This window comes from Gossypium hirsutum, chromosome D08 (assembly GCF_007990345.1).
Source record: "Gossypium hirsutum isolate 1008001.06 chromosome D08, Gossypium_hirsutum_v2.1, whole genome shotgun sequence".
NCBI classification, from domain to species: domain Eukaryota; kingdom Viridiplantae; phylum Streptophyta; class Magnoliopsida; order Malvales; family Malvaceae; genus Gossypium; species Gossypium hirsutum.
Genome location: NC_053444.1, coordinates 31297707 through 31325118, shown reverse-complemented (window position 1 = coordinate 31325118; position 27412 = coordinate 31297707). Strand labels below are relative to the sequence as shown.

The 27412-nt window shown below is 32.9% G+C and overlaps 1 protein-coding gene across 1 annotated transcript; it reads right to left on the bottom strand.

Annotated features, from left to right (window-relative positions):
- LOC107909571 (O-acyltransferase WSD1) lies at window positions 1-25789 on the bottom strand. Its single transcript, XM_016837157.2, has 6 exons — window positions 25365-25789; window positions 1220-1789; window positions 1050-1116; window positions 840-934; window positions 424-771; window positions 1-321 (listed from the first exon to the last, which is right to left on the bottom strand). Exons 1-6 carry the CDS (start codon window positions 25602-25604, stop codon window positions 151-153), a joined length of 1491 nt encoding a protein of 496 aa, XP_016692646.1. The 5' UTR covers window positions 25605-25789; the 3' UTR covers window positions 1-150.
- Between the last annotated feature and the right edge of the window lie 1623 nt (window positions 25790-27412).

Here is a 27412-nt window from a genome sequence, read left to right as displayed (position 1 = left end):
AAATCTAAATCAATTTAATTGATTTACTTTTAAAAATAATTGAATCGTTTTTTCTTTTCCAATTTTATTAGAAATTTTTGAGTTGGAAAGAAAAATAAGTTCGTTATTGCGGAAAAAAAGCTATAATTAAATTTCATTGTTTCCTAGGTCCTAGTTTGAGTTAGCAATTACACTGTTGTTTAATATGATGGCGTCCTTAAACAGCTTGAGAGATTCTGAAAAATCGTCGCAAAGAAGGTGAGGGTCAGGAATCACATTTGGATCAACTGTTACAACAATGCTCATCTTATTTATGTAGCTCTGAAAATGAACAGTCAAGGCCTGCAATAAATTAAAATCCAAAATAGGTTTAACAACTTAAGCAGGAAGAAAACAAAGAGTAATAAATGACAGTATATATGCAAGAGTTATAGATCGATATACCTGTGGATGGCCATAAACAGTGGGAGCAATGAAAGCAATTGGATGACCAAAAAAGCTTATTTCCTCTACTGGTCCAACCACGTTTGATATTGACATTGTAGTGTTGAAAAATATTCTATATGCCAAACATGACGATACCTTTGATCCAAATAATTTGACAACGCAATTGTTGATTAAATATGTGCATAAAGCTAGGAGGGAGAGCTTTTTCCGATCAGCGATGGTTTTAGCTTGACGAATGTAATCTAAAGGATCAAGTCGCAATGCAATGGTGAAAGGGAAGCATATGAATCCCAATTTGTTACCCCACTTGGCCTTTGACTTCTTCTTCATCATATCAGCGATTGCCTGCCCATTCTAAAGCATATTAAAAGAACCAGAAGAAAGTATATTCACAACGAGAGAAAAATAGTCACCTGGATCCCAATAGCTTGTCTAATATTCACAAGAACAGTTGCTCTTAAGCGGAAATTTCCGGGAAGATTGTTGGACTTGGACTTATCAACTTTACCTGCCCAAATTATAAACTACAAATCAACCCAAATTATAGTAAACTACAAAACAAGAATCCTTTAGTCCATGTTTACCATTCATATGAAACAATATTATCAGAGGAAAAAGCTCACCATATTTTCGATTTAGATATCGCGAGAGACCAGCTTGCATTACTCCCAAAATGACATCGTTAACGGTCTAGTACAGTAAGTGAAAAGAAAAAAAAGGAAAAGGTATTATGATCTTCAAGAAAAATATATGTAATATCTACTTACAAAAGTATAAATTGAGTGAAAGGTACCACGGCCATGGCATTCTTCACTAGTTTTATGTCGTCCAAACTCACAGTCTGGTGGACAATCCTCTTGGGGTTATGCTCGACGCCAGACAATCCTTTTAGAGGGGTCTTTGTGTCTTTCATAAATAAAATAGTTGCCATAAACAGCAAAATATCCACCAAGGTGTTCAAGATTAACCTTAAAACTGACCAAACTGACAACAATAGCCACAAAACACCACGCCGGTTTCTAGGACGATCGGTTTGTTTTTGCATTGGAATAGTAGGCAAGGCTCCAGGGTCCGAAGACTTTCGGCAACAAGCAAACAGACTGGAAATGAGAGACATCCCGTCACCGATTGAATGGTGGATCCTCAAGATGGCAACAGCCTCTGCCTCCGGAGTTTTGAGGTTGAGAATGCGAAGCTCCCATAATGGTTTGGAGGAGTCAACAGGAATTGTGGTGAGATTGGAGATGTAATCTTCAATAAATTGGCTTGGAGATTCCATTTGTGTGTCTACTTGTTGGACTATAACATGGTTGTCCAAATCCACTTCTGTCTTAATCCATTTCCTTTTAACACCATTAATTACCTATTAATCATGTTTCTTGGAACATGTTAATGTATTGAAAGATATAACGAAATCATCACTAAAACTAATTTTGGAACACGATCTACATCAAACATGTGTCCCAAGGTCGAGCTATCAGCTTCACCCGACAAGCTCGGCCTGTACAAGTCACATTCTACGTAAGGATTTATTTTTTAAATTAGGTAGAAATTACAGTTTTATAATAAAAAATATTCGGAAAAAAATTTTGAACAGAAATATGGCCTTGATACCTTGGTTAAATGATTCAATTGCAGTTTTAGCCCTATTAAACTTAAATAATTCAATTTAATATTTTTTACCGCTTTTGTTAAATTTCAAAAATTATTATTTTTCTCCCTCTCAATAATTATTAATTCAATTTAATCTATTTTAAGGCAAAATTTAATCTAATTTTATCTTGTCACCAACAAAAATTTCTGATTTCACCCTAAAAACATCTTTTGTTATTTACTATTTTACTAAATTGACATTTTAATATATTATTATTAAATATTAAATAATATTTTATTAAATATAAACTGCACACTTTATGTCGATGTTAAAATAAACTTCCATTATAATTCAAGTCATCAATTTTCGGTTAGACTTTATTGGTATTTCAATCATATAAAACTAAATCTTATCACTATAAAATAGATGTATTAAAATTTAATATTTAGGTATTTTTATTCAATTAGTAACTAAGTAATCACAATTTTATTTTTTTACTTTCATTACTAATTTCATATGAAGTTTAATTATGCTTTAAAGTTATTATTATAATATTTTAATTATAAAAATAATTAATATGTTTAACTGTGTTAAACAATTTGAATAGTATTACTTTATTGTTTACATGAAATAAAATTATACAATTTAATAAATAAACAAATAAGCATGTAAAATTATGAGTAACCCATATAATATTAAGAACTAATATGCATAAAAGCACGAATGTAAAAAACATTTTGATTTGGTAAAATATCTTTTATTGGTTATACGGTGAGCCCTCTTTATAATAGTCGCATCTTATAACATCATTTCACTATAACAATTAAGTTTCTAGTCAATTCAATTTTTTATGTATTATTTTAACTTTTTATAACAATTTTTCACTTATGAAAGCAACAACCATAGTTAAGGAATATATTCTTTATTAATTAGTTCTCTATAACATGTTGTCCAGAATTTTAAGTGAAATTATAGATATTTAATATAAGCAAGTATACAATTATATTTTATTAATAAAAATGGTCTTAACTAAAATATCGTTTCAATAAAATGTTTAAATTTCACATGAAAAATTTATTAATAACATTTTATTAAATTAAATAAACTTTAATGAGTGAAATTAATTATATCAGTTCAATAAACTATTAAGTTCTCAGATTAAACATTCTACTATGAATTTGAAACAACATAAATTTATATTGATTAATTTAACTTATTAGATTTATGAACTTCATAATTAGTCATTTGAAAGAATGTAGAACAAAATATGCATAAAAGCTTTTATGCATACACCTGCTATATATCTTTCAATTTTGTTGATTTGATTCTGACTTTCTTTTCTTTTTGAACATAATTATAATTTTTTTCATTTGATGGAAATTCATATATGAACTTTTATGTATGTTTAAAACAATTATCTATCTATACCAACCTGCTATTAAAGGTGTATAGTAACCACCTCTATATAACAAGCAAAATCTTAATAGACAAATGAGACCGTTATAGAGAAGGTCAACTATACTACTAATTTGGCATTTGAAAATACTTTACTATTTGTTGAGGCAATATGACCTAAGAGTTGCTGAGTTGCACTCGGTAGTGCCAACTGCAGGCTGCCACTGAGGTGTTGTAAATACTTGCCTTATTTGGTTTGGCAAGTTAATAAAGAAAATCCTTAGACCTGTTAATGTGATGTTTTATTGAAGATACTATGGTCCACCTATGGAAACCATTCATCGGCATTTGAAGGTTGGATTGGATTCATGTGAACGAATTAAGTCCTTGGAATGTAGAGATTTGTTGAGATAGTGTTGTTGATTTTGGAGAGATTATATTCGATTGATTGTGTTTTGATTATTAATTATGTAATAGTTAATTTCAAGTAGTTACTTTGTATTCACCTAGATTCTATGTTAGCAAGTAAAATATTGAACATATGCTTTGAGGCTTGTCTAGGTTTTGTATGAGAGCTTATCGTGTGCATTCTAATTTGTTCATAGTGGAGTTGATTTGTGAGAGAGTGCAAACTATTACTATAAACGTTGTTAAAATTTTACTGCCCAAGTTCTCAAGGGGAGGATTTGGAGGTGAGTGTTCTAGCTCTTTGGTACAAAGGTGAGATGTCTATACTTTTTGTATTTGTGAACAAATATAGTGAAATTAATCATTGAGCTAGGCTTCGCAAACGTAGGAAAATCAAACTGAGTAAATAAATTATTGGTGTTATTTCTTATTTTGTTTGCATAGTTTTCACAATGCCAAGTCGTAGTGGCCACTATAATGTAGCATTTCCATTGTAGTTTTCACTTTTAACAAGCAAGCAACTTAAGGTAGAAATAACTGATGTCAGTGCAAACATTTAATGTATTTAGTGTTGGATCCTAATGTTGCTTTTTACTAACAATGGAAGGTTTTTCAATTGCTCATTCCTCTATAATTGAGAATGGTAATCATCCCTATTGGAATGCTAAGATGAAAGCCTATATTAAATCTGTTGAAGCGAGAGCATGGCGTTCTATACTCACTAGCTGGCAAGCTCCTACTTTTGATTTGAACACTGGAAAGGTTTCGAAGCTTTAGGTTGAATGGACTACTGAATAAGAGAGAGTTGCCATTGCAAACTTGAAGGCCATGTATGCTATATTCTATGGTATTGATATGCAAGAGTTCAAATGTATATCCAAGTGAACTGTGGCAAAGGAAGCTTGGAAAATTTCCAAACTGCTCATGGGGAAACTAATACTATTAAGCAATCTAAGATGCAGATGTTGAGCACCAAATTTGAGACCTTGAGAATGTAATATTCTGAGATAATTGGTGAAATTTATGCTAAGTTGTGTGACTTGTCTAATCAGAATTATTCTATTGGGGAATAGTACTCAAACTTTAAAATGGTGTGAAAGGTATTAAGGTCATTGCATAAAATATTTTCCATCTAAGCGACAACCATTTATGAGGCCAAGGATCTAGAAAAATTAAAGAAAGATGAGTTGATAGGGTCCTTAAAAACTTTTGAGTTGAACCTGGCTGAATCTAAAAGAGTTGAGTCTAAGGGAGAAAGGAGCATTGCTCTCTAGGTTGTTGATGAAGTGGCAATCGATGCCTCTACCGTAGAAGAATTTCAAGAGCAGATTGCACTTTTACTTAGAACTTCAACAAATCTAGGAGGTTCAAGTTTGAAAAATCAAAGAGCATTCCTAAGAACAAGAGAAAATGTGTTGCTATCAAATAAGAGACTGAGAATGAAAAGAATAAGGCCATCTAATGTCATGAATGTATTAGTTATGGTCATATTCTGGTTGAGTGTGCTAACACTCTTAAGAAGAAAAAGAAGACATTGTGTGCATCATGGAGTGACAAAGATAGTTCTAGCAGTTTTGAGTATGATGAGGATCAAGTGAATAATTTTGTTCCCTTCACTTCGAGTGTGCTTTCTAGTTCTATGGTTAAGACAGATGATGATTCTAATGGAGGTTCTGATGGAGAGGTCTTGATCACTTAGAAGACTATGTTGAGTAAATGGGAACAAGTGTATGAGTTTAACACTCAATTGTCACAAGAGAATGCTCAAATAACGAAGGAAAACATGAAGTTGATCAAGCATGTTAAGGCTAAGGAATCTTTGCTAACCAAGGAGTTGGATAATCTAGTTAACATTAAAAAAGAGTTGGCTAACACATAATTGCTTCTTGAAAATTTCAATGTTAGGAGTAGAAAGCTGGATTTCTTTTGGAAAAACGCAACCTAGAAAAGGCGAACTAGGACTTTTGAAGAAAGGGAAAGTTGTTATAGAGAGTACAGCTGTGTTTGTGAAAGCATCCAAGCAAATTGAAGTTAGTGAATGCTCAACCAAGGTTATAACGATCAAGACTAATAAAAAGGTACATGCTCATTCTAGAATTGTTTGTCATTATTGTGATACACCAAGGCATATTTGACCAAGGTGTTTTAAGATGTTACATGATTTGAGGTGGAAATGTTCAGTTCTAGCAAAAGTGCCAACTGCATGAAACCACTCAAATGCTAGAAGATAGAAACAAAATCTGGAGGAAGAAGGAACCAAAATGTTTTCTTGTAGCTCATAGATCATTAAATGTTTCTCATGAAGATGTGTGGTAGTTCAATAGTGGTTGTTCTAGATGTTGGATTTGGTGCCCAGAGTGTAGTATATTAATTTGTAAATTTCTATTTTTTTTCAAACAGATTGGTTAATAAAACAAATTCATGGATTAAATTAAAGTACTTTGTATAATTGTCTTCATATGGTTTTTGCATGCAAATAAAAATATAAGCAAATATTAGCTCACTGGTTATTTAATGTTTAAATTAATACCAAGCAATATTATATGCTCGAGTTGTAATACGTAAAGATAACTTATATTTGTAGACAAACCTAAACATGTCCTTAGTCTAATTCGAAATGAGCAAACCGATTGAAAGAATAATTAGTAGTCTATCAAATCTAATTGGGTAGATGCTTTGTCTTGGGCATTGGAGCGGATGACTCCTAGAAGATAGGTGCACAGATGTGGCTAACTGGACTGACAGTACATCAGACTAGACCCCAGAAGAATAGATCTTAAATCTATTTATGAATTTATTCACTTGTGACGTTCATAGTGTGGCTTACCTAAATCCTAAGTGGATGACAGACTATGTATCAATGAATAAATATACTTTGATGTTAGTAAAAACCTGACTTCAAATAGATAAAGAATCGAAAGTTGATGTGTTAAGTATATGACTTCTTCGATATGTGGCATCATTCAAAATAATGGAATTCATAACTCAAAACATGGGTAAATGATATCCTGTCATTACCATTACATGGTTGATGAAAAGTAAACATTGCCACAAGTCACTTGTCTTTATGATAAATGAACTAATTACTATTTGATAGTAATTAACTTTTCATGAAGGAAAATGTAATGGTTACCATTAGATAAAATAGGATCACATTGGGAGAACAAATACTATCCCAAAAAGATTAATGATATCCTATGAGACTAACACACTTATGACAAAGTCATTGGACGAGCACTGATCGAGTTTCTTTCGTAATAGAATGAAACTATAGTGGAATGACATTGTGACTAAATAAGTTTATAATTAATAGGCAAAAAAGTGAACTTAATTATAAATCATTTAAGTCCTAATTGCATATGTCCAATCAGTCCCTCCGCTAGCCCATTAAAACTAGAAATGAATTGCATATGGAATCAATTAAACATAAATAGATAAAAATGATAAAACTTGAGAAATGGGAAAAACATTTTGAAATGAATGTGATTTTCTCCAAAATAAAAAATGACATGGAAATGAATTTATGCTTTTTTGAATTTAATGAAGTTAAAAAATGGAAATAAATCATTTGGTCATAGTGAACCAGTTGAATGTAGAAATATTAAATATATTTCCCTTGGATTCTTTTACGATAAAGTTGTCATGATTTCAATGAAATTAAAATTGGATTGAGAAGATTATTTAATTAGAAATAAATTGAGATATTTATTTTAGAAAATAGAAAATTAAATATTGGGTTAGATCAAATTATAAAATATAGGGTTAAAAGTCTAGGAAGTACATGTAATTGGACCCGATATGAGAGAGGCCCAAAAGCCTCTCATGTTAAAAGGAGGGATGACAAGACCTAGTATTATTAACTAGGGTTGCCACCTTTATACTTGTAGTTAGACAAGGATTTCATTTTTCTAGTTGAAATTAACCTGTACAATTCAACACGGGTTTTACTTCTTCTCCCTATAAATAGATGGCACCGATAGGGCTAAATACACAACTTTATGATATTGTTACTCTAATCTAAAAATAGTGAGAGTTTTATTCTCTAAATATTAAATTTATTTTTTGGAATAATAATTTTGCTAATTTTCTATTGAGAAGATATTTTCATTTTCACATTAAAAGTATATAAAACTCTTTTTAGTTCTGTGCTTGATTCAAATCTTTCGAGCCTACACTCGAAGTAGATCATGATACAAGAATAGCAGAGAAGGTTGTTTAGTTAAAAGTTGAGGAAGATAAGGATCAGTTTAGTAAAAAAAACAAGTGCGATTTTGGTAAAATGTTTATTACTATAAATATCACAAATCGACTCAATTTTTGAAATTTTTATTTTTCATTATGCAGGAAAACCATTTTTGAACCAGATTTTTCCAACACCACACATTATAGGGAGTCAAAATTTTCTTGTTGACTTTAAAGACTGGCTTGGTAGGAAAGTCACTTTTTTTATGGAAAGAGGGTCAATATACTTGGAATAGGTACTCTAGATGCTCTAGGTTTGCCTAGGTTAACAAATGTGTTGCTGGTAGATGGTTTGAAAGCCAATCTTGTCAATTTAGTTTGTTGTGTGACCAATAGATGTTGGTCAACTTCACCGAAGATGGTTATGGAATCTATTTCAAGACAAAAGAGAAGATTATGGAAGGGGTCAGGACCTTGATAATCGCTACAAGGTTTTACAGTTTATGAAGTCTAACAAGGCAAGTGTCTTTGAGTTAGTACCATGGCATGAGAAGCTTGGTCATGTACATTACAAAGGACTTCGATAATTGATCCAATTCGAGACTATCAAGGGTATTCCTAAATTGAGTGGTGTTGTTCCTAAAGCCTGTGTAGAAGACTATTCGAGATTCACATGGGTGATATTCCTTAGAGACAAGTCTAACACTTTTGAAGCATTTCAAAAGTTGTGAAAAACCTTAATGAATGAAAGGGGTTGCGTTATTGGAAGGATTAGAAGGATAAAAAGTGAACATGGAAGAGAGCCTGACAATGAGGATTTTGCAGATTACTATGAGGAAGAAGAGGTCAAGCATGAGTTTTTGCTCCAAAAACTCCACAGCATAATAGAGTTGTAGAAAGAAAGAACAGGTTAGTGCAAAAGATGGTTAGAGTGATGCTAAATAGTAAAGTTATTGCTCACAAGTTCTAGGTAGAAGCTGTCAACCCAACTACCTATGTGATTAATAGGGTGCACCTAAAGCCCAAAACTTAGGTCACCCCTTATAAGTTGTGGAAGGACATAAAACCAAGTGTGAAATACTTTCATGCTTTTGGAAATATCTGCTTAGTTTGAAGGATCAAGAGCATCAAAGGAAGTTTAACTAATAAGCTACAAACAGTAAAACTTATAGAGTTTACAATAAGATAACATAAAAGGTGATAGGGTCCATAAATGTTTTGATAGATTATTAAGGATCTTATGGAAGAAGTAGGTAGAAAATGATCCTTTACAATCCTAATTGGACGTTGCAATGCCCAGATTCAACGATCACTCATTGATGGATGACAAACATACTGATGAGAGTAAAAAAGATGAAGATGAAACTGAGACAAAAGATTATTATGATGAATTTGATCAACAGCAACCCTCTTCTAGAGTTAGAAAGAATCACTCTACAAGTGATATCATTGGTGACATTCATGATAGTGTTTGAATAAGAGGGAAGCCTAAATAGAATTATTGAGACATGATGAGGTTTGTGTGTTATAAATCTCAATTTGAGCCTAAACGAGTTGGAGAAGTATTGAAGGATGCGGAATGGATCCAAACCATTCAAGATGAGCTTCAGCATTTTGAAAGGAATGAAGTATAGAAACTTGAGTCGATACCACCTGTAGACTGTAATATTATTGGCACTAAGTGGATCTTCAAAAATAAAACTGTTGAGTTTGGAAACATAACGAGAAGCAAAGTATGGTTGGTTGCATAGGGTACAAACAAGTAGGAGTGGATTTTGATGAAACTTTTGCACTAATGGCAAGAATTAAAGCCATTAGGATGTTGCTTTTTGTAGCCACTCATCTAGACATCAAATTGTATCAAATGGATGTCAAGAGTGCCTTCTTAAATGGTTACTTGAATGAGGATGTCTGTGTGGCACAATCAAATGGTTTTGAAGACCCTACACATCTAGACTGTGTACAAATTGATTAAAGCCTTGTATAGTCTCAAATAGGCACCTCGTGCATGGTATGAAAGGTTGAATCAATTTATTATTGGTCAAGGTTTTGTAAGGAAGTAAATAGACAAAACATTGATCATTAGAAGATAGAGAGGGTTAACTCCCTTGGCTCAAATTTAATTCAATGACAACATATTTTGAGCTATTTTAATTGCAACTATAGACAACTTTGTTAAGCTTATGCATGGTGAAATCAATATGACTATTGTTGTTTAATTGCGCTAATTCCTTGGTTTCTAGATTAAGCAAATGAAATATGGTGCTTTTTTTTCACAAGAGAAGTATGCAAAGGATCTGGTTACTGGTGTATCAGTGTTCAATGATGAGAAGGGAGTGCCCACTTTAAAGACCACTTACAGGTTCATGTTTGGTAGTCTCTTATACCTTATTACTAATAAACCTAATCTATCATTAAGTGTGAGAGTATGTGCTAGGTACCAAGCAACTCCAAGAGAGCCCCATGTGAAGGTTGTGAAAAGGATAATTTGTTATGTCCATAGAACTACTGATCTGAGAAAAGATAGCAAGATGAGTCTAGTTTGTTACAGTGATCCTAACTAGGCGAGCGACATTGATGATAGGAAGAGTGCATCAGGTAGCTGTTTCTTCCTTGGTTTGAACTTGGTGTCATGGTAAAGTAATAAGAAAGCTTCAATCTATTTGTTTACTGTAGAATTTAAGTACATTGTTGCAAGAAGTATCTATGCTCAATTGAATTGGATGAAGAAAATCATGAAGAATTTTAGTGTTGATTTGGATATGAATACTACTCTCTGTGATAACACAAGTGCCATTAGTATTTCCAAGAATGCAATGCAGTATTCAATGACAAAACATATTAACATAAGGAATCATTTCATAAGAGAATTTATTGAGAATGGTGTTGTTGGACTTAAGTTTGGGTCTACACAAGCTCAACTATCTGATTTGTTTACTAAACCATTAGATGCAGCTAGGTTTAAGCATTTGAGGTCCTTTATTCGTGTGTGTCAAGTCTAGCTGACCCAAACAATTTTTTGAAAGGATCCAAATGTTGAAGCTTGATGTCATTTTCAAATTAAAAAATTTGTTAGGAAAATATATTTTTATTTATTTCTCTCACCTAATCCTAGAGGGAAAATTTTGTTTTAAAGGAGTCGCGATAATTTTGTGTTTTACATTAATAGATTGAAAATTTATTTTATTGTAATTCCAAAAAGGGTCTTTGAAGGGGTTGTGTAGTGGCCCTATCCGATTCACATTTTCTATAAGTTGCTATTGCTCAAGTTGTTATTCCCTCTTCATTATTCATCTATGTTGTCTTATCAAATTAATAATGGAATGAACAAAAATTACTTCTCAAAAGGAATTTGACAAGGCTTAGAAAAGACTTAGAGTTGAAAGGGAAGGTACATCAGATTTCAACTAGAGAGACATGAGGAAGGAGGATTAATGGAGGCAGTAGTTCTCATTATCGTTGGCCATTTAGAGGCGCAAGAGAACCAATTAGAGGAAAATAAGGAAAGTGGAGATACCTCTTCTTAGGATGTCATAGTAGAGATCAATAAGTTGCTTGCTAATTGACCAATTCTAGAGCATCAACCTATGTTGAAAGGAAAGATGGAGTCATTGACTGATGCAATATTTCTCAAGGTGACGTTGATCTTGTCATTGATGAAACTCTTGTAAATAATGCCTTAAATGTTGATGTTAATCCCTCTATTAGTCATGGTGATAAATATGAGTTTGAGACTAACATAATAGTTCTTAAGACTCGTATTTATTAGAATGTTACTAATGTTACTGTTGTAAAGGAGATTCCTCATGAAGTTGTGGTCACAAAAGAGAGTAAACCTGTGGCCACATCCTCTACCCCTTAAGGAGAAAGACAAATTTTGTGGCTAACTTAAAGTTGGAAGCCATGGATGAGTCAAAAGATAAGGAAAACTAGAAGGCTTCTATTGCCACCAAGCCATTCTAGAAAAGAAATAAGGAAAAAGAGAGTTTGAGCGTGGAGGTTATTCACTTATCTGATGAGTAATTCATTAGTTTTAATTTAAGTTCCTACTTAGGTTCAAGCTTTGAGAAAAATGTTCCTTTAAAATAAATTATGTCATCAAAGGCTAAGTCTAAGAAGCTTGCGATAACAAAGTCCGCCATTCGAAGAAATAAAAAGTTGAAGAATAGTGGTTTTCCAGTAATGCTTGCTGAAGTAGTTGAAAAGGAAAAAGCAAATGAGGAAATAGTTTTGCTCAAGAAGGATTGGACATTCCTGATGCCTGATTACCCTAACAAATTCATGGGATTGAAGACAAAGTATTAGAGTATGCCCAAAGATCAATCATGAGATGGTTGTAATAACATACTTGATTTATCACGTTTATTAATATAAGGCGTTACCATTATTATTTCAGTTTCTTTTCTGTGTGTATAAATAAACTGTTTTCTAATAATGTCCTAAGAATAATATGATTATTCTTAAAAGATCCTTAGTCAAATATTATTGTTGGATAGGACAACAATAATGCATTAAGACTAACATGTAGTTGATTGATGATAAAGAGTTATCATTGATATGGAATATCAGAATCGATGCATGAATATGTGTGTTAGAGAACAACATATTGGACTGACCCATTATGAGTATGTTTCTTGGATTATTATGTAATTGTCACGACATTACTCATAGTGATTAATATGTATATGATCCTCAGACTTGAGATCATCATAATCCCAACATCGTGAGTAGTATATTTTGATACAGTCAAACGTACACCGTAACTGGTTGTCCTATAAAGGCTGGTGTTGGATATACCACAATCGATGTAGAGGGATATGGTTGATCGATATAGAATAAGTCCCTCCTACATAATGGGAGTAATATCTTAGGCCACTTGATTAAGTGAGACTAGAAATGCATGGCCGTGCTCAAATAAGTTGATATGAGATGTCATACTTATTTGTATATCGTAGTCTGCTTAAAATATCAAGGAACATGGAATGGACTATACAAGTGTGACTATTCCATGACTTGTGTCCAATCCAGAGATAAAGGACTTAAGGATTATTGCATAAAAGGTTAATCATAAAAGGTTATGTTGAATCATGATCTCTTGTGACTTAGGTAGTAATGATGCATTGCTAGATGTCACTCATTGTTTGTAACATTGGAATCGTTCTAGTATTACTGCTAACATTACAAGAACCTATAGGGTCACACCCTATAGTTAAAATGAACGGAATAAACCATAGTTGGTATTATTTTTAGGTGTCACTTGAATTAAATTAATTATAGAATTAATTTAATTCGATTTCCAACACATTATGTACAAGGTTGTTGTACACATAATGAGGTTAGCATATGAATTCAAATAAATATATGGTTTACCGAAATTATATTATAATTAATGTAATTATAATTTTCGGTTTAAAATATTATTATATTTATTTTAATTCATAAATAAAAACCCTAAAAATAAATAATAAGGATATAAGTATCCCGTTTTTCTTTGTTTTGGTCTAGCAGCCGTCAAAGAAAATTCACTCTCAAAACTGTTTTGGGGATTTCTTCCATTCGTAGTCAACTGGGTGGATCACGTAGAGGTCGGAGTCTCAATAGATTGCGGCTTAGTTCGAATGTAGATCAGACTACACGTTGTTGAGAAGTTGCTATCTACTCAGAACAACATTAGGTAATTTCGTAACCCTTTTCACCCCGATTCGTTCCTCACACATGGATCCATGGTTAGGGTCGCTGATTATTAAATTTTACTGCTGCGCCGTAGGGGTGCCGGTGATCCAACACAAAGTGTTTCATTAACGATCAAAATATTGAAAATGAAAGTTTTGCTAAGCAATGCATTAACACCTTCACGACAAATAGTGGTTTACTTGGCATTATTTCATTTGTAAAGCCATATGTAATGGAGATTGTGTTTGAGTTCTTTTCCAATTTGATGCTCTACATCATTTGTTCAAGAAGAAAAATTTATCAGAAGGTGTATGTTAGAGGACATTGGTATGAGTTCAACCGAGAGCTAATATAGAGAGTGCTTCAGTGCTACAATAGAAACATGGTTGAACTGGATGACAGCTTGGATGCCACTACTATTGTGATTACCAATAAGATCTACCATTTTATGGATTGAGAAAGGAAGAATTATAACTTCTTCATTTTCCATTCTATATGTTTCCTTGTTTACAATTACAACGAAAAATTGGTTCCTAAACACATAGAAGGATTCAGTGAGTCCAAAGGTTGTTATGCTAATAAGAAAAGTAGTGAAAATGATTGAGTTTGTTTTGGCACAACTGGTATTTGGTAGGTGGTAAGTCATACTGAGAAGGTACATGTGAGAAACCTCTTAACATTTCCATCTTCGATTTTTCAAGTACTAACATTGCAAAATCCAAAGATTGTGAAAATCACTGAAAGATATGAGCGTATAGTTCCTAAGCTTAAGTTTTCTTTCAAGTGGCTAGAGGGTAAGCATGTTAGTGTAGAGCCAACAAACTTAATCTTGAGTGGATGAAAGACTATGTATGTGTGACTCGTATACTTTGATATAAGTAAAAGCCTGAGTTCAAATAGATAAGGAATGGTGTGTTGGGTATACGGCTTCTGCAATATGTTACGACATTCATAATATTAGAATTCATAGCCCGAGATATGGGTAAATGATATCGTCTTATTGTTATTACATGGTTGATGAAAAGTAAATGTGGCCTGAGATATAGGTCGCTTGTCTTTGTGATGAATGACTTGATTATTATTTTATAGTAATTGACTTTACCTGAAGCAATATGTAATTGTTCCCATAAGATAAAATAGGATCATTTACCTACCGTCAAATGTAATAGTTATTTCAGGTTATTTTTGCACTTAAGGAGCTTGTTTTCTAGGCAATTTAGTAGTTAGGATTAAATATTAGTAAAATAAGTGTTTTCTAATATATTTTATGCGTATTGTGACCTATTAGCCCGACATGGGCCTTAAGTAGTGCTAATATGTTAAATTGAGTGTGTAGGATGATGATTCATAGGCCCAATTGACGTGGGAGCAAGAGATGAGTGATGTACAAGCTTCCCTAGCCATTACCACATGAAACAAACCATACAAGGTGTGGAGCACCTGTCGTGTCGCACCACGCAAGGCCTATGGCCTGACATAGGTCAACGTTCTACCCAAGTCTTCCAAGGTTATTTTCATCTCCACAATTGACTTTATATGAAGAGCTAGGATGTGACAAAGACCTAATTCGGGCTTCCAGCACTCTTATAAATAAGACCTTAGGGGTTTGATGTAACTAAGTAATCTTAGATGGCTTCAAAACCCTCGTAGTTTAGGAGTAGGATTAAACTTAGTTTTTATTCATCTTTTTTAGAAACTCTTTGTTTTTTACTCTTGGAATTGATTTTGTTCTAGAAGTTCTTTTATAATATTGAAATATTTTACTTATTTTTCTTTTTGAGCGACGTTATTCCTTATTTCGATCGAGAGATTTACTACTCCATTCTTAAATCAGCATCAATCCTAAGATTATTCTAATCTATTTTCTCTTCCGATTTATTCATGTTGATTACATGCTCATTTCAATTGAGAGTAAGATTATAAATAATATGAGTAACTAAATCCCTTAGGGGAGATTAACGATTGGATGGGACGTAATTAACGGAGGATTTCGGGTTTTGCGAGAGGATTAGTTGGTATAGATTATGTGTTCCTAAACCCTAGGCTTGACAACCTTGGGATGTAATCATAGGTTAGATGAGATCGAAAGATAAGTCTAACCGAGGAAATCGTGGTTTATCTTGGTTGAGAAAGTGAGGTCGGGAGATAAGTGAGTATCAACCAATAGATTAATTAGTTAGAGGTCAAGAGGTAATAATTGGTTAATCAATAGTTAATCCACCCTAAAACCCTAATCCAAAGTTAATTGCAAACCCTGAAACGATTTAATCTTCATAATTGATTTTATTAATTTAAGTCGTTTATTTATTTTCATTCTTTTTATTTTAATTATTTAATTTCTCTTATTAATATATCTTATGATTTGTCGTAATAAGTGAGTATCAACCAATCGATTAACATAGAACTTTTTTTTAATTTTTTTCAAAATTTCAAAATTTTTGTTACTTGTTTATGTATTTTAGTCGTTAATTTTAATTTTTGTGTGTTTGTTTGTGCTCGAGCTTGTAGAAATTCAAGTGATTGGTTAGGAGCATGTAAATAGGATTTTGTGTATAAGCTGTAAATTTAGCTCGATAGTAATTGATTTTAATTTTTTTAATGTTAAACTAATTTGTTCACTTTGTTAAACTGTAAAGAGGTGAAAGTGTGTTAAGTATACCAAATGAAAAATAAGTACATAGAAAAATATATATGTTTGTTTGAATTATAGGTTGTTAGAATGTTAAAATACAATTAATTGAATTCATGAATTGAAGCACTTAGGGATGACCTAAGGTATTGTTTGGTAACCACAAGAGAAAAAAAAGTTGACCCTATGTATTACTTCCCTAGTACCCTATTTTGAGCCTAATTCTATTTTCTGGATGAACCTTGAATGAAACCGTCAGCCTAATATATAATCTCTTGATCCTTTTCTTTTTAGCACCAACAGGAACTTAGACGTTGGGCCATTAATATTGAGAGGTAGGTAGATACATCACGAATGTTTCAAATTGAAAATAGTTGAGAGTGAAAAGTAAGGAATATTATACTATAGTGAGTATAAGATTCTTGCAAATTTATGTGTTAATGAAGAAAAAATTAAAGTTAAGAAAAGTTTTGTGAAGTCTAAAAGCCAAGCGACAAAATCGAGAACAAAAAAAAGCAAAGTGAGAAAAAAGGAAGAGAAAGAAGATAAAAAAATAGGAAAAAAGAAGAAAAATACTCATTTTTTCGCAAAAGACTCGTTAAGAGGATTGTACTCATGAATACTATACTGTACCTTGGGAAGGCGAGAGAAGTGAATATAAGGTGGTGAGCTAAGGGATATAATTGGGGTAGCATAGGGGTCAATATAATGTGCCAAACTCTTTTCGTGCTTAACCCATTTTGTAGAGTGAACTTTTCAATTCTGAACCAGCCAAAGTCATAGAACATTACATGCCGAAAAGTCCTATGTGACCTAGTTGATACGAATCATTGATTAAGATTAAATTGAATGTTGACAATTCTAACCACTTGTATTCTTCAAACATAAATGTCTACTTGTGTATTTGTTTGGATGGAATAAAATACTTGGCATTCTCGAATTTGTTTACTTTGTAACCTAGTGAACTAAAGTGTTTGATATTTAAAATCGGGAGTCAATTATATTCGTCCTAGAGTTACATGTTTTGTCACATTGACTCATTTCTAATTTTCCAAATTAATCTCGTGTATGAAGCATGCTCAAGCACTATTTAGTCATTTTGTTTTCATGTTGTTTTCTGTTTCTTTGTTTTGTTGCTTAAGAACAAGCAACAAGTTAAGTGTTGGGGAGTTTGATCTTCCATAATTCGTTGTGGCAAATTAGAGTCTTTTTGACACTTACCGAGCTTGTTTTCTAGTTGTTTTATGTTTATTTGTTATATTTTCAATTTTATTAGCTTAGCTTTATTTTGTTGCAAAATAATGATTTTTATGAACTTTTTAGTATTTTGATGACCTGTTAGACCAACTTGGGCATCAAGAATGACTAATAGGCTATTTGAGTATGCAAAATGCCAATTAAGGCCCAAGAGTACAAAGGACGATGACCGTGTCGTGGCACATGCATGCGGCATCACGACACAGAACTTTAAAGCTTCTAATGCTGAAATGGGGACGACGTTGTGAACTGAGCCTTCTTGACATCGCGACTACGCGGAAAATTTATGGAAAGAAACGACTGTTCCTTGGATAGAAAATTAGGGCTATTTCCTTAATTAAACCCTAGTCATTTAATATTATATTGTATTAATTAGACTTAAAGTGTATCAAGTATAGTGTAGGCACCACATAACACAAATCTAACCTATATAAGTCGCCTTAAAGTTACCTGAGAAGGGGTTAGACCTAGGTTAGACTGAGACAGATAGTTTTATTATTTATCAATGACCATTCTATTTCATTTTATTCTTTTATTCCATGATTTATATGTCATTAGCTTGATGAACTAACGTTTGTATGAATATTGTAATAAAATCTTGTGCATATTTTATATCTTGCATGTTTCGGTTATTGATTTCATTTACTAGTTAAGAAATTAATTGTCTAAAATTGGTTGTTTATTCAAGGGTATTTAGTATACTAGGGAGTGACGCCCATGGTAGAATATCTAGTCAGGTAAGACCGAAATGGTATTCTTAGCCAAGGGTAGTAAATAACTCAGTTGAAGCTGGTTAGAAACTTAATTGATAATTAGGGATTCAATCGATCATTGGCCAGGAGCTCAAATCATTGACACTAGGAATAGGAAATTCAATTAGGATATCTTAGGTTAATTAAATTCCATTAGGTTATTTTTGATTAATTAATTTTGATTAGTTGAATTAATATTTTATTTTTGCATCAGCACTGCTAATTCGTGACTCAATTAGATTAGTAATTATTTTCTATAATTAATTTAATATTAAATTTCTCCAATCCGTAATCCCTTGGGTACGATCCTTGAAATACTTTCAAGTGTTTCGTTGTAAACAAACTATATTACAATTTGACACATATACTTGTGGACATCGCTGCTTTAATTAATTATCTTTTTGCTGTAGTATTTCCAGTCTAGACATTTGCATGTCTAGCAATGATCATGGTACTCCCACAGTTCGGACCTCTTTCGAATTAACAGTCTTGATCTTCTCAGTTGATTTGCCAACTGAGAGACAAATTTTACCCACGACTTTCTCTGATATGAATAAGTTTGATGCCCCTGTATCAACAAGAGCACTTATTCAGCCTACAATGTTGATTTCCACAAACATCAACCATTTTTGCTTACGATCCCTACTTGCTTTTGTAGAATTGAGTATCATTGAAACAAGCTTTAAAGCCTTACTCTATGACTCCGCTTCATCTCTTTACTGATCGCGAATAGCTTAAATCGCTTTGGATAATCTCACATCTTATGCGGACCACAACATAAGAAAGACTTCACTGGCTTCTTTTCATTCTCTTTGGCCTTCTTAAATTTGACAGAACTCAAGACCGAACCAAGCTTCAATCGTGCTTTTTCAGGATCATCATCCCTTTCAATGGAAGAAAACATGGATGTTTTAGACAACCCCTTTGTTGGATTTAGTACCTTGAGTGTAGTATATTCGTTTAGAAACTTGTAATTTTTTTTTGAATAGATTGGTTAATAAAACAATTCATGGATTACATTAATATACTTTGTATAATTTTTCTCATGTGATTTTTTCATGCAAAGCGAAAAAGAAGCAACTATTGGCTTATTGGTTGTCTATTGTTTAAACAAATACTAAGCGGTATTACGTGGTCGGATCGTAATATAGAAAAATAAAGTATATTAGTAAAAAAACCTAAATATGTCCTTATTCTAATCGGAAATGAGTAAACCTATTGAATGACTAATATGTTATCTATCAAGTCCAATTGCAGAGATGTCTTGTCTTCGGCATCATAGAGGATGACTCCCAGAAGATAGAGATATAGATGTGTCTGACTAGACTGACAGTACATCAGACTAGACCCAAGAAGAAAATATCATGAATGGATTTATTCACTTGTGATGTTCAAAGTGTGGCCTACTTTAATTCTGAGTGGATGACGAACTATGTATGTGTGATATGTATACTTTGATGTAAGTAAAAGCCTAAGTTAAAATAGATAAGGAACTGAAAGTTTGTCGTTGGTGATATGACTTCTGTATTATGTAGCATCGTTCACAATAGTGGAATTCATAGCTTGAGATATGCGTACGTGATATTCTCTCATTTGCATTACATGATTGATAAAAAGTAAAGTTGACCTTGGGTCATTTTTCTCTGTGATGAATGACTTGATTACTATATGATAGTAATTGACTTTTCATGAAAGAAGATGTACTGTTACCATGAGATAAAATAGGATCATATTGGGAGAGAAAATTGATTATGACAAGGTCATTGGAGGATCACTAATCGAATTGCTTTCATAATGGTATGTCATTTGGGAGAGCTCAGTCACAATACTATAGTCGAATGACTTTGTGACTAAATGGGTTTTTAATTAATAAGCAAAAAGTTGGAACTTAATTATTAATCTTTTGAGCTCTAATCACATATGTCCAATTGTTCTCTAGCTCATTTAAACTAGAAATGAATTGCATGTTGAATCAAATGAGCGGAAATGGATAGAAATGGTAAAAATGGAAAAATGAGAAACATTTGGAAATGAATGTGGTTTTCTCCAAAATGAAAGTGAAAATGACCAGTAAATGATTTGATGGTTTTCGAATTAAATGAAGTTCGAAAATGGAAATAAATCATTTGGTCATATTGAATCCGTTAAATGTAGAAATGTTAAAGAAATTTTCGCATAGATTCTTTTACGGTAAAGTCGTTATGATTTTAATGGAATTAAAATTGGGTTAAGAGAATTATTTATTTGGAAAATTAATTAATTTTAAGGTGTTTATTTTGGGAAATAGAAAAACAAATATCAGGTTGGATGGAATTATAAAGTATATGCTAAAAGTATAGGAAGTACTTGTAATTAGACCCAATATGGAAAAGGCCTAAAAGCCTCTCATGATAATGCTAGGGATGACAAACCCTAGTATAATTAACTAGGGTTGTCACCCCCTCTACTCCTAGTTAGACTAGGAGTTTGCTTTTCTATTTGAAATATACTTCTACAATTCAATTAGGGTTTCACCTATTCTCCCTATAAATAGATGGCAACAATAAGGCTAAATATACAACTTTTAGATATTGTTATTTTGTCCGAAAATAGTGAGAATTTTATTCTCTAAATATAAATTTTATTTACTAGAATAAAAATTCTACCGATTTCTATTCAGAGAGATTTTATGTTAACACTAAAAGTAAAAAAAAAAACTATTTTTAGTTTTGTGCTTGATTCGAACCGTTCAAGCTCACACTCGAAGTAATTCGTAGTACGGGAATAGAAGAGGAGGTTGTTTAGTTGAAAGCAAGGACGACAAGGATCCTTCTAGCCAAAAACATAGGTGCAATTTCAATAAAAGGTTAATTGCTAACCAACTCAGTTTTCAAAATTTTTTTCATTGTGTAAGAAAATCGTTTTTGAATTGAATTTTTCCAACATCTTTAACTTATACAGACCATCACAAAGGAAGCATCTCATTGGCTCCTTTGGTTTTTTGTTGGGCTTCCACTTCCCATTATGTGGTTTTCCATTACTACCATTTCCATTGCTATGCTCAAGCTTTCCTTCTTCATCTCCCCCATCATTAGCCTTCTTTTTGGGCTTGGAAGACTCAAACTTGTCTTCTTCAGAACTATCTCGATTAGGAACTTCATAACGGTCATTGTTTTGGAAAGTTCTTTGACCTTAGAAACCCGAAAATATACACACTTTTCATGCCCTTTTTAACTCAAATTCATGCAGTTTCGGTAAAATTCTTATCAAAAAATATATAATTATTATAAAATAGTTAAATTATACTTAAATTATTAACATGTTGAATTTTACTTAATTTTATAATAATTTTTTATTAATTTTGATCATTTTCAACAGATTAGCACAAAGGGTGAAAAACGGCTCGGTAGACACTACTAGAAGCAGAAAACCGAGAAGCAATTTTGAAGAATCCAAACGAATTATATTTTCAACCAAAGATGGTCCAAATTATGAATATTAGTTCATAATATAATTAATTTTAATTTTAATCCAATTTAATTTGATTAAATAAATTATTGTTAATTAATTATAAAAAGGGGCCCAGTTGAGTTGAACCGATCCAACCGATTCAACTGAGCACTGGACAGCCCAAAATTGTCCCATACGCTGATCCAATCAGCTTGTTTGTTTGATTATTTGGCTTGCAAAATTTCCCTTGAAGACTCCTTCAATTTGCATTCAAACCTCTCCACTATTCATGCCTTTCAAGATTTGCCCCTACCTAAAAATAGCATGTTTGAAATCTTCAAACATGCCACATGTGTGGCCGGCCATGTGGGGAGTCTTTGGCTGCTGATTTTGGCTATTTTTATCAGCCTTCTCAACCTATAATTGCCACCTTGTCTGGTCACTTCAAACACATCTCAAAACCATTTATTCATCAGTTCTCTCTTACTTTTCTGTCTTAATTGTTCTTCATTTCCTTCCCCATTCCCTTACCAATTTCACCTCTTGAAAAGGATTCATTCAACCACCATTTGAAGCAGCATTCAAGTGTTCGTGGAAGCCTCAGTTCAACAAGAACAAGTGGAAAAGGAGGAGCGGAGCAAACTAGTCAAGCCTTGGAGAAACACCGGATTTGATTCTTGTTCCCTATCCTTTTAATGTTGTTGTTATGATGAACATGTCTATAAATATTTATGATGTTGATATGTTTAATTTAATTAATGTGACTTGAATTTAATTCGTGTTAGGTTGATTGCATTTCGACTACTTGAGTTATCAAAATTTGGTTTGTGTTGTTATAGGTTTCGGCAAGATGTTTGATTAAGTAAACCCATGACTAAATTAATCTTGCATTACAATTGTAAGGTAACTATTGAATTAATTATTTAAATGAATTGAAATTGTAATTAATTAACACAATACTTAATCAGTGCATCTTTAATTATCTAAGGTAGCTGAGGATTAAATTAGCAATGGTATCTAACGATACATTAGCCTTGCATAACTTCCAAGATTATTGTGATTAAACTGTTTCAAGGTAGAAATACATTGTTACCTCACGTAATCTTTTATGTGCTTATGAGATTGAATTAATTGTTTGAATTGGCATAGAGATATGTACAAGAGATTATTTTAATCTCATAAGTATGTATGTGCATTAACACATTTCCTTATTAAAATTTGTTCAATCGGTTGAATTGACATAGAGATAAAATGAAGAGATTAATGGATTCTGGTAGGTAAGTATGTTCATAAGTTAGCAAATTACTGAGTTGCTGTGCATTTATTCGTAACAACATGAACATGAGTTTAATAATTCTAAGTTAAGAAATGTAATTAACCTAACACAATTATGTCATCTTTTGAAATCGTGCATTGGAACTTTTATTTTCTCTTTATTTATTGTACTTAGTTAAAAATCTTTGTTTTTCATCATCTCATCAAATCAAAATATTTTTCTTCATCAAAGTGTTTTAAATTGCATTCATAAATAATTGTTTCCACAGTCTTTGTGAGTACGATAACTCGACATTTACTTGTCACTTTATTACTTGTTGCGGTTGTGTACACTTGCACATTTTCGTCGTTCCAGACCCCTCGACATTGCAACTCTAACTTTGCCCAAGGCTTCAACCCATCCATGAAAAAGAAAAATGTCCTTTTCTCACCCAAATAAAAAATTTGGAGAATCAATTAATCAAACTCCCGCACATACTCCATAACTGTGCCTTCTTGCGTATGCCGTTGCAACTTAGGCTAAGCCTTATCCTCGATATATTTTGGATAAAACTGCCCCTTGAATTCACTTTGGAACTCCTTCCAAGTCCCAATGGTAGCTCCACCTCATTTCTCATTTGTGGACTTATGTTGCCACCATAACAAAGTGATATAAAAAAATACATAGTAGTAGCATTTACCTTAGTAGCATCATCCATGATGCCTTTGGCAGGGAAATACTGGTCCATTCCCAACAAGAAGTTGTCCACATTGATTGTAGAGCTCGTCCCATTTAACTCTTTTGGCTTCGGGACATCTACCTTGGGCTTAGGTGCCACAACTAACACCCCATTACCTAAAGAAACTTTGTAGATAGCAAACTCCCCCTTATGCTCTATAATCTGTTTTTTCAAGGCCGCCACCATGGCCTCGAGAGCATCTTTCTTCTCAGTCAGCTCACCCATAGCAGTACTGAATACCCCTTGCATCACATCCACATTAGCACTGAGGGCCTCTACCACTTATTCCTTTTGCTGATCTTGCCTCAATTCCAACTCTATGGTACGCCCATCAACTTCCTCAAGGGTCCCCTCACATAACCCATGGTGCCCTCAAGTTTGGCAATCTTACCTTCCATAACTGACAGCATATCCCTCGAGCTGCTAGCTCTCTTACCCCTCCCATGCGTCTCCACAAGGTCAACCTACTCATCTACTCCTTTCGACATCTTAGCCATCGCCTTCGAACCATAGCTTAGATACCAACTGTTACAGGCTAGAACTTAAGTTTGGCAAACTACGTGAACTTAGGTGATTTATTTACCTCAAATCTTCCTAAGTTAGCCTAACTCTTGAAAGATGAGAATTTTACGAAAATTATCTAAGGCACCGAATATAGTAGAAGCAACTCAAAGTGACGGAGCAATGAACGAACTGAAAAGCCACAAGAAAGAAATACACACAAGTTGTTTCAGTAAGTGCTCTCAATATATTCTTTAACTATCAATTAGATGATTATAAATGAGGAGAAATGTCTTTATTTATAGTTGAGCTCCCCTAAGTCCAACGACACATATTGAATTACATCAACGATTGATATTAGTGTCTATCTACAAGATGAGAGTCCTAAGTGATTTAAACTCTATAAATCTTTATTCCTTAAGATTTACAATACTTACCCTGGTAACTCTAGTTTTAGTGGAGTGTTTCACTTGATCACCAAGGCTTCAAATAGATGGAATTCTCCCTGTGTTCAATGAATGGACCTAGTTCAAGTGGACAAATGAGCCCCACTTAATCAATTTACCTCCATGTAATACTTTGTGTGCATTGATCATGGGCTTTAATTCGCGGCTTGTGACACTAACACTTCCGTTGCCGTTTTCATTTGCAACATTATTGTTATATTCTAATTATTAGAAAACATTTTACTTAAGCTTGGATTACATTTTGTATCTATGTTAGCTTTATAATTTCACTTGAATTTAAATTAGGATAAAAACCCCTTAAATGGTACCAATTTATTTAAATAAAAGCACGTACTTTTTATGGAATTCTACAATCCTTTTAACTTTTTAACTTCTACTTTAGTAAGTTTAACTTTTAACTTATATCTAAATAAACCCTTAACATAAGTCAACCTTTGACTTAAAATAAGAGTTTATTTAGCTGAAAAAAATATAAGTACTTATTTAACCAATTATAAATTCTCAGTCTAGATTACTTTTTATTTGAGTTCCACCATATGATGATAGTACTTTCCAATAATGATTATAGCTAGCGAATGATCAGGAGAAAGTGAGAAACCAAGCACTAATAAACTAAGAAGAGAAGATAGATTTGAAAAGAGTATGTTAAATTCTTACCTGCAACTTGCTGGAGAAACGTGGATGGTGGACCAGAGTTTGCTTTAGTCCCTCTTTGACGATCCCAGGATCAATATTGGTCTTGCATCCAATCACGGCTATAATACAGCAGTTAGTTCCGGGTTCAAGAAATAACAGCGAACCTGGACTCAAGCCCACTTCGTCTTGCCCTTCCTCTGCCTTATCATTTCTGCCTAATTCTTCGTCGATTTCTTCTATTTCCCTTCTACCCAAATCCATGGCTATAATTAAGCTTGAAACCCTCTGGCTTTGGTTTGCAATTGAAAGTGAAAACGAAAATAGGTGGTCAAATGAATGAGATGATATAAAATATCCTAAATCGCCCTCAAAGTATATAGGAAGGGGTTGGTGGGTCAAAGATGATGACCTGCCTAAAACAATTCTAGGTTTTTATCACTAAACTAAAATATACACTCGACAGGAAAATAAATTAAAAATTTGAACATAATATCTATATATTACAAAAAGGCCAGCAAACTAGCAAAGCTATATCAAAACCTATGTACATATCTATAGCTAAGATGCGTAAAACCACATCAGGGGGTTCTTCAAACTGCACTCGTGCTGCGTCATTGTGGTTATACGGTCAGCCACCAAATTAGCTTCTCTAATTCTTCAAACGAAATTCCCACAGTTGGTTCCTTAGTAATTGAATTTTTTTTCACCAGCGACATTTTCGGATCAGGAAAACCTGCATAGTTCAATATGTTGACCACCTGTAGATTGTCACACTCTACAACTATCTTGTTCATTCCCTTAGCTACGGACAAGGTCAGTCCATCGAAAATTTCCGAATGAAAAACCGAGCAAACGCCAAAACGTTTTCTCCAACTTGAGATTTATTGCCCTTGGTTGTCGTGAAAGACTCCTCCAGTTGAGCTTCTAGGCGGCGGATCACTCACAGCAACATTCACGTTGAGTTTCACCCACCCTAGATCATGTTGACTCCATTTTGCTATTCGATGATAGGGACACGTACAAAACAGGATCCTAAGTTTGTTTGAGTCGGTGATTTGATGTAGGACTCTAGACAAATGAGGAAATTTGGAATTTTTCTCAACCTGAGACCCAAACTAACCAATTTAAAATAAAGAAAAGGCAGCAAATAAAAACTTAATAATTAAGAGAGAAACAATTTGAAACATTGCGGCTCTAGAGAGTTCAAATCAGTTTGAAAGAGAGGACTTGTTTTTGATGAATCTAGACCAATTCAAGGTTGCCAATTAAGAGAAAACAATTGATCTGAACATGTTTGAAAGAAAAATGATTAAAATCTCAGGAAATCAAAAGAAACAAAGAGAAAGTAGTTCGACCAACCAAGAACAACAAAGATCCAAGTATTTGAATATGTTTTGGGTTGTTCTTGATGGAGAATAAGCTATCAAATTGAGATCTAAACAAAAAAAAAACAGATTAGCAATTGAAAAAAATTGAATGAAAAAGAAACTTCAAAACAAAAAAAGAGAGGGGCAACTTGTAATATCCCGAAAATTACTATTATTGTAATACCTCGAAAATTACTACAGTAAGAAAGTAGATATCCTTGATAGTAAAATAAGGAAATAAAGTGACAAAAAAGGGAAATTTTGAGTTATGGCAATATTGGGAATTATATTATGACATATTAATTCCAGAAAGGATTAAAGCGTAAAAGTGAGAAAAGTTGTTACCCAAGAGTAAATACTCGAATTTTGAGGGGTTAAAGTGTAAATACGAAAAATTTGAAGGACCAATAGTGTAAATATTTTAAGGGTGGAATAATCTAGAAACTAAGGAAAATGGATGAATTAGGACCAAATTGAAAAGGTGAAGAATTTTGAGGGACTAAATCACAATTTTACCAAATTAAGTGATGACTCAAGGATAAAATTTTTAAAGATTATGAAGGGAAAAATGATCAATTAGAAGAGAGAGAAATCTAGAAGGCAATGATGATGTTTGTGATATTTTAGATTAATTAATTAAATAAATATTAGTTTATTAATATTTTAATTTGATTTTTAAATGATATTTATTATTTTATTATT

Bases quoted from the DNA above. Each gene is read 5' to 3' on its own strand.
- LOC107909571 (XM_016837157.2), bottom strand. From the start codon at position 25,604: ATGGATTTGGGTAGAAGGGAAATAGAAGAAATCGACGAAGAATTAGGC. The intron at 1,790-25,364 runs GTAAGAATTTAA...CATGATTAATAG, and splicing joins GTTTCTCCAGCAAGTTGCAG to GTAATTAATGGTGTTAAAAG. The intron at 322-423 runs GTATATCGATCT...AATTTATTGCAG, and splicing joins CTGTTTATGGCCATCCACAG to GCCTTGACTGTTCATTTTCA.